Source organism: Cyprinus carpio, chromosome B3 (genome assembly GCF_018340385.1).
Source record: "Cyprinus carpio isolate SPL01 chromosome B3, ASM1834038v1, whole genome shotgun sequence".
Classification (NCBI taxonomy): Eukaryota; Metazoa; Chordata; class Actinopteri; order Cypriniformes; family Cyprinidae; genus Cyprinus; species Cyprinus carpio.
Window position 1 is genome coordinate 7,030,706 of NC_056599.1, and position 11,408 is coordinate 7,042,113.

The window sequence follows — 11,408 nt, forward strand, 5'->3', positions numbered from 1 at the left end:
TGCCCCGGGGGCCATCTAGGGCATCCCTTCAAAGCAATACATTTTGAAAAGATTCAGGTGGGAGAACATCTAGCAACTAATTAAATTAATTTATATCAAGTCTAACCCTGATTAGCTATAAAGGGGTGTCTTAGGGAAAAGGGACAATTTTCAGGGAAATTTAAAGATGGACAGAGGCTTTCCAATCTGTGAAAGAGTGCGTAAAATTATCTTGAATACTTTAAAAACAACGTTCCTCAACGTCAAATTGCAAAGGTTTTGCAAAACCCACCCAATGCATGACATCATCAAAAGATTCAGAGAAAGACAAGACCAAAGACCTTTGTTGGATGCCCATGGTCTTCAGGCCCTCAGACGACACACCGTCACTCATCGGCATGATTCTGTTACCAAATGGGCCCAGGAATACTTCCAGAAACTACTGTCGGTAAACACAGTCCGAAGTGCCATCTGCAGATGTCAACTAAAGCTTTATCATGCAAAAAGTGTACATCAAAAAAGTGCCATTGTGTCCTGTGGGCCAAGGTTCATTTAAAATTGGACTGTTTCAAAGTGGAAAAGTGTTGTCTATTAGGGCTATGGATCTTAAGCTGTGTTCGACTATTGAAAGCCACAACATTCTTTTTGCATAGACTAGAAAACTGTGTTAGCATTAATGGAAGTGCATTAGCATGGTTTAAATTGTACTTATATGACCTCCATCAGTTAAGTAGCAGTGAATGAGAAAAGGTATCATGCTCGATCCACAAAAGTGCAGTATGGAGTACCTCAAGGCTCAGTATTAGGTCCGTTAGTCTTCACGCTTTACATGTTACCCTTGGGAGATATCATTAGGAAACACGGTGTTAGCTGTCACTGTTATGATGATGATACTCAGCTCTATATTTCTTCGCAGCCTGGCAAAACATGCCAATTTGAAAAACTATCGGAATGCATAGTCGATATAAAAACTGGATGACGAGTAATTTCTTACTGTTAAATTCTGAAAAAAAAAAAACAGGAGGTGTTAATTATAGGACCTAAAAACTCTGCATGTAATAACCTAGAATGCTGTCTAAGACTTGATGGCTGCTCCTGTCGAAGAGATTCTTAGATCATCGGTTAAGGGCCTAGGTTGTGCGGTATGACATAATCATCTTTCCTTAGAAAGGAACCGTTTTTAGCATTTTGTAAAACTGCATTTTTCCATCTCAAAATATATCTAAATTCGACCTATGCTCTCAGTATCTGATGCAGAAATGTTAATCCATCGCGTTTATGACCTCAAAATTAGATTATTCATAATGCTCTATTGGTGTAGTTGTTCTGCATGCCAATGCCGTAATGAAGTTTATTAAACAAGGTTTATTAAACAAGATTAATTAATGAAACCAGGAAATATGACCATATTAGACCGGTTCTGTCAACACTACACTGGCTACCTAGTAAGCTTATCATTATAGATTTTAAAATCTTGCTTATTACTTATAAAGGTATTATTTGATAATACCTAGAATATCAAAATCAACTGTGAATTGTAGTCATTTTCCTATTTAGCGCCTAAACTCTGGAATAACCTACCTAACATTGTTCGGGAGGCAGACACAAGCAGTTTAGATTTGCAGTTTAAATCTAGATTAAAGACCTATCTCAGACGACCACCGGGACAAGACCATGGGAAACAGATGATTCTTCTGCACAATCTGACTTTGCTGCAGCCTGGAATTGAACCTGGTTTCAGATTGGCCAGAGGAGAACTGGCCTCACGACTGAGCCCTGGTCTCCGGGTTTTTTCTCCATTCTGTCACCGATGGAGTTTGTTCTGGCCGCTGTCACCTCTGGCTTGCTTAGTTGGGGACACTTCATTTACAGCAATATCGTTGACTTGATTGCAAATGATTGCACAGATACTATTTAAACTGAACTGAGTGGATGATCATCACTGAATTCAATGATGAACTGCCTTTAACTGTTATTTTGCATTATTGACACACTGTTTTCCTAATTATAATGTTGTTCAATTGCTTTGAACAATCGGGTTTTTTTTTAAAAACTATATAAAAAAGGTGGCTACAGACTTGACTTCTATGGTCAGACGAGTCCAAATTTGACATTCTTTTTGGAAATCATGGCGCGTGTCCTCCCGGCTAAAGAGGAGGGGGACCTTCCAAACGTGTTATCAGCGTTCAGTTCAAAAGCCAGCATCTCTGATGGTATGGGGGTGCATAAGTGCATACGGTATGGGCAGCTTGCATGTTTTGGAAGGCACTATGAATGCTGAAAGGTGTGTATACAAAGGTTTTAGAACAACAAATGCTTCCCTCCAGATGATGTCTATTTCAGAGAAGGTCTTGAGTATTTCAGCAGAACAATGCAAAACCACATTCTGCAGCTATTTCAACAGCATGGCTTCATAGTAGAAGAGTCCGGGGGCTAATTGGGCCCCAGTACAGATCTTTCACCTGTAGAGAACATTTGGCACATCTTCACAAAAATGTCAAAGACAACCACAAACTCTTTGGCAGCTGGAAACCTCCATAAACACATAAACTCGATGCCCAGACGTCTTCAAACTGCTTTGAGAAGAAGAGGAGATGCTACATCATGATAAACATGGCCCCACCCCAACTATTTTGAGACATGTAGCATATATTGTAGCACCTTTGAAATATTTTGTGCATAAACTATTGTATACATTATTGGCTCATGTGATTTGAAAGTCTTTTAGTTTAAATTTTATTCAAAAAAAAAAAAAAAAAAAAAAAATGTCCCAGCATTTCCGGAATTCGGGTTGTAAAATCCCTAAATGAACTTTAATGCAGCCAAAGATAATATTCTGTCTACATCTGTCAACATATCAGTGGCAATTGCAAAGACAAACACACACAGAAAGACACAAATGTTTGTACAGTTATCCTTCTTATCACTAACTGACACAAGGAAATCACTAGCCCTTAACTCTAACCTCAACAATCACAGCTGTGTCTAACCCTAACCCCAAACTTAACCTAGTTCTAACCTTGACCCTAAAACCAAGACTTAACCATCAAACAGCCTTTTAAAGGGGTGTCAGATCAGCAGAAAGGTCTACTTTTACTTTCTTTGTCTTAACTCCAATGGTCCAAAACTCAGACTGGTTCTCATACAGACTGTTGTGCAAGTACACACACACAGGGGGAAAATGACATGAAGAGAGGAAGTTCTACAGTCATTGACAAAAGTATGGGTAGTGACATACATTTTGTGTTTCACACTTTTTGCTGCTTCAGTATTTGTAGATTATTCTTCCACATGTTTCTATGTTTTACTGGAATACAATGATAAGCAAGTTTTGAGAGCTTTTATTGGCAAAACATTAAATGTAAGCAAAGTGTCAATATTTACAATGTTGACCCTTCTTTTTCTTCATAACCTCTGCAATTCACTCTAGCATGATATCAGCTTCTGTGCCAAATCCTGAAGTGCTCAGAGTTGATCACAATTTGTGGACTTCTTGTTTGTATGCTCGCCTTTTAAGATTGACCATGGGTTCTCTATCTGAATAAGATCCAGGGGTTTGACTGGCCACAGATCCAAAATTTCAATGTAATGATCTCCAAACCACTTCATTTTCACTGATACAGGCATATCAGTGAAAATGAGAATCTAATCCTCTATAGAAAATGCACTTGGATCATCCACAAAATTCCCCCCTAAAGTCCATTTGTGTAGGAAGTTTGCTCTTGCAGGACATTTTGATACTATTCTTTATTGATGGCAGAATTGTAAGATAAAGAGCAATACCACACATGGATGGTCTCAGGACGCCTCACTGTTGGCACAACACAAGACTCCTAGTAGCGTTCACCTTTTCTTCACCAGACAACTGATTTTCCAGATATCCCAAACAGTCGGAAGGGGTAGTCTTCACAGAAAGTAACTCTGCACCAGTGTTTTTTTTTTTTTTTTTTTTTTTATTGGCCAGTGAAGCTTTTTATTATTCACTGCACAGTAATCTAGAAACAATGTGAATCAACACCACAACAACTGAAGCAGCAAACTTTGTGAAACACAAAATATGTCACTGTCAATAATTTTTGCCATCATTGTATGTTCACTTACCAAGTAGTCTCGGTACCAAACTTGTTTGAGTTGAAAACACAGATCTTTGTTTATTGTAAACTTTACATATGTATCGTCCCTCATCTTCAGCTCTCAGATTGTCCAGACGGAGGGAGGTTTCCATACTAAGATCCCTGATCCAGTTAAAGAAATGAGCTCTATCCCGATAATCCTGCTGCTGGCCCTCTGCTTGACTCGCACAATCTTGATACAGATGAACCAGGGACTCGGAGTCTGTTCTCCTCCATTCCACTTTCAGATCCTTTGATAGCAAACGTTTGGCACAAAAACAGGGCAAAATCACTGAAGATCCCAGAGGAGCAACCAGAGGAGCAGAAGAAACATTTGCTGTTAAAAAAAAAAATAATAATTATATATATATATATATATATATATATATATATATATATATATATATATATATATATGAATAAAAATAAAAATAAAAATACATTACATTTTTGTTCATAATTTAAACTTTTGTTAAAGCAAAAGAAAAATGAATGCTCTTTTGGACATGAAGATGCAGTATTGAGAGACAAGATAAAATTTCTGCATTCCTGCATCGTGCACCTATTTTTAATTATCATGTCAACTGATTTAGTCAAGTTAACTCAGTTATTCAAAAAAGATGCAGAAGAAGCAGGGGTATTTTTTTTTCACAAGCTACACTAGATACTGTAAGGTTGTTTAGCTATCATGTACATTTTGGTTGCAACTATTAACAGTCACTATCATTAAATAATTTCAGAAAATTTGACATTTTGGTCAAAAGTTTGAGAATAAAGTGAGAAGAGCGCTCACACAACAGTACGGAAGTCCCAACAGGCCATGGAATATATATACACAACCAGTCAAGATTTTTAATGTTTTTTTTAAAGAAAGTCTCTTCTGTTCACCACTAAGCTATACATATATTTGATCAATGTATGTCACGACCACGCACACAAATAGGTATATCCAAAATCGTAATCCAGTCAGGCAAAGGTCTAAATCCAGGTAAGCAGTCCAAAAACAAGAAACATAAACAATGGCAAGGAAACACAAAATACCGGGAGCCATTAAACAAGGACTCCATAACAATGACAGAAACAAACAGGGTATTTATAGACAGGTGCAAACAATGTAAGTGGGAACAGCTGAATACAATGAACAGTGATGAGTACAGACAAGGCTTGTGGGAAATGTAGTACTGAAGTGGGGTGACGATAAGGGGAAGTGAGACCTCTAGTGGACACCCAGGGATACACAGACCAGACACTGTGACAATGCACAGCAAAACCAGTAACATTTAGAAATACTTTTACTAATTAAAATAAATGTTTTCTATTTGAAAATATTTTAAAATGTAATTTATTCCTGATATTTCAAAGCTACATTTTTAACATCATTAATCATTACTTATTTCAAAGATCCTGGATTATTATGATCAAAGACCTTTACTGTAAAATGTCAATCTCTTACAATTAACTGTTTCATTACACACATTCATTAACTAATGCATATATAGGCATCACTGCATCAGCACTTACACAGTTACCGACTCTTAAATAAAGCAACATGATATATTGTCAAATGTTTTTCAGTCCATCTTCATTTGGAAGCACAGACTCTACTCTTCAGCACAATGGTAACCTACAAACTTCTTTAAACCCCAACATAACAGAGCATTAAACAGATTATTAAAGATCTTAGCAGAGGAGGAGTTAAAAACTTCACAAACAGCATTAGAATTAACAGAGGTTTAGATGTTGATGTTTTATGTTGAAGTTACCATTATGCTGAATAGTGTTTGCTTTATTTTGGCCTTTTGGCCCTGGACTTTTTAACTTTATTTTTTTCTCTGGCTGCTGTAAACTGTGTTTATTACACATATTTATTATGGCAAACAAAGCCAAGACAAAGTGAGCTGATGTTGGCCAGTGATGTTTAGTCGTTTGTTTTTTGATGTTCTGAGTACATTAGTTTATAAGAATATTTAATTGATTGTCACCGTTGTTGAGATTTATATGCTGATTCTAAATATCATAACACTTCAGGTTCTCCAGCAGTAGTGTTAATGGCAGCCCACTTTTTGATCAGCCTGGTTCTGAAAGTATATTTCTCATAGTTATTCTACAAAAAAAAAAAAAAAAAAAAAAAAAAAAAAAGTATTTGTTAAGGTGTTTTATTCCATGGTCTATCTGAATACTGGATTCTGCCCAGGTATAGTTCCAAGTCAGTTTAATCATCATGTTTATGGAAAAACTATACTTACAAATAAAAATAAAGAAAATAAGAATATTCTATCTAACTACAAGCAACAGCACAAATAAATACAATAGAGTAAAGATACAAATAAAATAAACTTTTTATAATAATAGTAATAAAAAAATATATATTTTTAGTTAGGTCTATCATTAGTTTTAAGGTACAGAAATTGAGTAAAGTAATCAAATGTAAAACAGCATTGCATATTTGACTGTATAAATGAAAGAATAATCTTCATTAAAGTTACAAAAGCTATTCAATCAAGATCAGTGAGTGCTTTCTTTGTTGTTGCTGTTCGATTAATATAAAGACTGTCACTTTAAGAGAATGCACTGATTCAGTGGACTGATACAGCAGGCCTACGTTCAGCTGGCTATGTCTGCTATAAAATACTTACCAAGATGGGCATTTTGACATAATTTTTGTGTGAATTTGTCCATTTAAACACAATATATCAGAGAACTTAATATTTGCGCGTGTTCTGAGACGCGGGTTTGCATGCTTCTGATGAGCGCACGCACAAATCTTTTCACTGCGTGTGTGAATAGTGTTTGCTTTATTTTGGCCTTTTGGCCCTGGACTTTTTAACTTTAGTTTTTTCTCTGGCTGCTGTAAACTGTGTTTATTACACATATTTATTATGGCAAACAAAGCCAAGACAAAGTGAGCTGATGTTGGCCAGTGATGTTTAGTCGTTTGTTTTTGATGTTTTATCCATTTAAACACAATAATATATCAGAGAGGCAATATCATTTGGCGTGTTCTGAGGCGGGTTTGCATGATGATTGGATGGCTGCCGCACTGGTCACTTTTCACTGGGTAATAGTGAGCTCGCATCCTCTGGCTCTTAAATGTTTAAACTGGCAAAGCTTAAATGAGTTTAGTTTAAACACATATCAACTAGGGATGCGCCGATCCGATATTCAAATCGGGTATCGGCTCAGACACTGCCATTTTTCTCGGATTGGTTATCGGTCAGAGAGAGGGCCGACGCAAATCCAAGATTTTTATTTATTTATTTATTTTTTTTGATTGTGCAAATTATTCTGTGTTACTTCTGAAGCTATACAATAGCTTAATGCAGCGGTTCTCAATTTCAGTCCTCACGCCCCCGCTCTGCACATTTTGTATGTTTTTCTTATTGCTTCAGACTTTTGTGCTTTCCGAACATAAGTGCCCTGTGAAGTGGACATCACAGGATATTCCGTCATGATTCCAAAGTGAACGTATATGTTCCATTCAAAGTGCACTGAAGTGTGCGAGATGTGAATTGAAATTGTATTTATTTACAGAGGTATATGATGACATGCTTGTCCGTGTGTTAGAAGGCGTTAAGTAAGCATAAATCTAGGCAGAATGAATAGATGATGAAGTGAGGTAAGCTTCAACAGATTTCCCCTGCTCAGGAGTAGGGAGCATGTCAATGGGAACACAGTTCATGCACGGAGCCTCACTTCTAACGAAGCTGGTTATCTGAATCAGGTGTGTTAACAAAGAGAGATCGTGCAAAATATGCAGAGCTGTAGAGGCCTTGAGGACTGGAATTGAGAACTGCTGGTTAATGCATTCTACATATGAATATTTAAGTCCTTACATTAAAAGTTAACCCAAACTCTTTTCTCTGCTGGGGCTGTCAGTCATTCGTTCAGCCTTTAAACCCTGGTCTCGTTCGGTTCACGACAGTCAGCTCAGTAAAGCTCTCTCAAGATGGTTCTGTGTTCCCATTATTATACTTGATTTGTAAATACATGTGCGTAGATTTGCAAAAATGACTTTAACTTCTTGCGGAGTTTAATGTTGTTTTTGTTACTTGCTACCGGGTGTCTGGGAGGAACAAAAAACATGGAAGTAGAAAAAGACTATAAATTGTTTTTAATGTGCACAGTAACTGAAATTTAAAACTGTTAAAAGAAAGGCTCAATAACTGTTGAACATATATAATACACTATGCATCAATGTCTCTTCTATTTGTGCTTTGCACCTTTTTAACACAAAAGCGCCACAATGTATTCGCTAAGTTGTGCAGAGCGATGTAACATTGTAAGCGTGGCGCTGTAATGGCAGTGACACATTGTAAGCGCTTAGGTGCTGCATCTGACGAGTGTTTTTCCTATCATTATCTATACTATATGTTGTTGCCTTATTAAAAAAGTATGCTATACATTTAAAAGAAGTGTATTTTAATTTTATAGTATATACTTATATATCATCACATTCATGAATGTTTTTTTTTTTTAATGGATGGATTTTATAACAATACAAATAGCAATGTGTAACATTTTGCTCATATTTAGTGCAACACTTTTTATTTATTTCCCTACAAAATAGTTTTTTCACTAAATGCTCGACTTTCTAAGAGTATTGTGCACTGATTTTTCTGAAATAACTTTTAAGGCCGAGGTGGAGACTATAGTTTATGATATTTTTTTTTTTGTCATAGATTATGAATATGCATAGGCCTATATTTTTTTTTTTTCATATTTATTGTTTTTTTTTTTTCTTTATAATGAAGTAGTCTGTATCTAGTAGATTGGTGTGAAATAAGTATTACTTATCAGTTCCACACACAGAGATATATAAATTCTACATTTATTTAAATGGAGAAAAAAAAACTTGGATCGGTATCTGTATCGGCCAATACTGAACCCTAGGTATCGGAATCGGTATCAGAGGCAAAAAAGGCGGATCGGTGCATCCCTAATATCAACGTGTGCTCTTCAGGTCTCACCTGTGTGCATGCTATCAACACCCGGGTGATGAATGACTGCTTATATTCCAGCATACGGCATTCGCATTGAACAAGAGTGAATGGTTTGTCCAGGTTTTTTTTTTTTTTTTTTTAATTTTAATTGCGGTTGTTGTAATGTACTGGGAAGCCAGAATGTGCATCCATCAACAGAAACATACATTATCCGAATCCTGTTTTATTTTATTTTTTTATGTGTTATTTATAAGAAACCATATTACAGATGCGTTGTCAGATTAAAGTTAAACTATTGGTCCCAGCGTGTGTCGAACCGTGTGTGGGGGAACTGTACTGTTCAACTTTTTTTTCGCAAAACCGGGCCCCACCCTACTAGAAACTTGATCGCTACATTATATTCCTCAGCAAGCAGGGTGTTGGTTAAATCTGTTGTTTATGAATTAATTAGTTGTTTGGCCAAGCCAGACGCGTGCAGCAACCAGGTAACACCAGGGGTATCCCTACCAATATCCAGCTAGAAATAATTTTGATCAAACAGTTAAATATAATGTGTTCAGCCCATGTATTAAATGCGCGTCCTTGAAAGCACACAGTTTTCTAATGTATTTACTTTAAATTCTTAGGTAATATAGCATAGGCATGGGAAGTGAGGGTGCTGAGGGTGCTGCAGCACCCCATTTTTTTCTGTGGGCAACTGTTGAGAATAAAAAAAATTAAATCGGAGTGTCTATTTACATGAAGTGCAAATAGCCCACCTTGTTGGCAGAGGCTATTTACACTAACTCCACCCACTGTGTGATTGGGATAGTCAACATTACAAGAGACGGTCATTAATTATCAGATTCAGTGGCCTTGGTAATGTGACTCCAGCTGCCAAGATGGCGGCGATCCGACTCCGCCCACTTTGAGCTTCAAAAGCGGCTCTTCAGAAAACCTATGGGTGGCGATCTCAGAACCTAAATCCATGTTTTATTCATTAAATGATTCAATTGAATTGTAGATGGTAAAGTAAAAGGCCATACTACTTTTGACGTGATCGACCTTAGGGTTTGAATCCATGCTTTTTGGCGAGCGTTTTTTCTATTTGGATTAGGAAATAATCGTAAAAGTTGGAAAATAAAGTGTAGGGTTAGGTGTAGGGGGGGCTTTGTCCCATTAAGGTGGCATCCATTTAATAACAATTTGAATTAAAAATTTAAATTTATGATCTCCAATTTTTTTTAAAGTTTTATAATGTATTTACAATGCTGAGGTACAGATAATTTTACACTATTTGCAATAAGTAAGTTGTAAAATATCCTGCTATTTTAGACTATCTGTAGCTATTTGCACTTAGAGTGTAAATAGCATATCACTAAACAATACTGCTGTTTTTCACTTAGTGTAGAAATAATAGCCTCTATCAGACACAAATATAATGTTATTTTTATGTATAGTGACATAAATAGTTAGCTTGTCACGTACTGAGGTGTTGTAGGGAATTTCTGATGTGTGAGATCCAAACAAGAAAAGTAATCCTCCCAAATGCCTGCTTTACCAGGTTTATTCATCACACAGCTCATACAGGTCCTTTCAACTCACAGTTCAGCTTCTCGCAAAATACATATAATATCCCATCGGATGTCGCAAATTCTCCTCCAGACACAGTTGCCTCTAATTAAAACACCTAGCTTCTCTTTACTCTGCCTCTGTTCCATATACTTCATTAGGGCCTACACCCCAAAAATAAAAAAATGAATTTACAAACAGCCATAATGGGTTTAGTGTCCTCATCAATGCTCAAAAGCAAAACCTAATGCCTGGCACGCACAACCGTTTCATCTCTCATCGATAATTAAATAAATACTATATTTATTCAAATAAATGCGATCACTACACTATTTCCATCTCTGTGTCTGATTTGAGTTTTTAAATGCTAGAGCCAACTAATAACTGGAGCATTGGAAAACAACATTTTTATAAATATACACAATAATAACTAGATAAAGTACCATCAAGATTAAACTTAAGTTGGCTTTGAGAAAGCTCGACCGAAAGCCGGCGCCAAGAAGTTTAAAAGCAAGTGATTAAGATATTGTTAAAGATTACTATCATTACAAGACGATGGCATTCCTACTAGCATGTCGATAGCATGATTACTATTACTAGTATGTCCATAGTATCGCTATAGTATGATTAGTATGTTACTACTATGTCATTAAAAGATGATTACTAAGTTAAGATGTTCCTAAGATGATTAAGAATTTACTAAAGATGTTGCTAAAGATGATTATCAAGTTATTGAAATGTTGCTGATGTTTCTAGCATGTTCCTAGTATGATTAGTAAATGACTAGTATGTCTCAAGATTATTAATGTTTCAAGATGATAGCAAT

General features: G+C 36.2%; 1 protein-coding gene across 1 annotated transcript in view; it reads right to left on the minus strand.

Annotated features, from left to right (window-relative positions):
- Positions 1–11,408, minus strand: part of LOC122136706 — a 100,208-nt gene that overhangs the window by 39,233 nt on the left and 49,567 nt on the right. Inside the window, exon 4 of the mRNA XM_042721134.1 lies at positions 4,081–4,428. Within this exon, the coding sequence (XP_042577068.1) occupies positions 4,081–4,428 (348 nt within the window). The remainder of the gene's footprint in view (positions 1–4,080; positions 4,429–11,408) is intronic.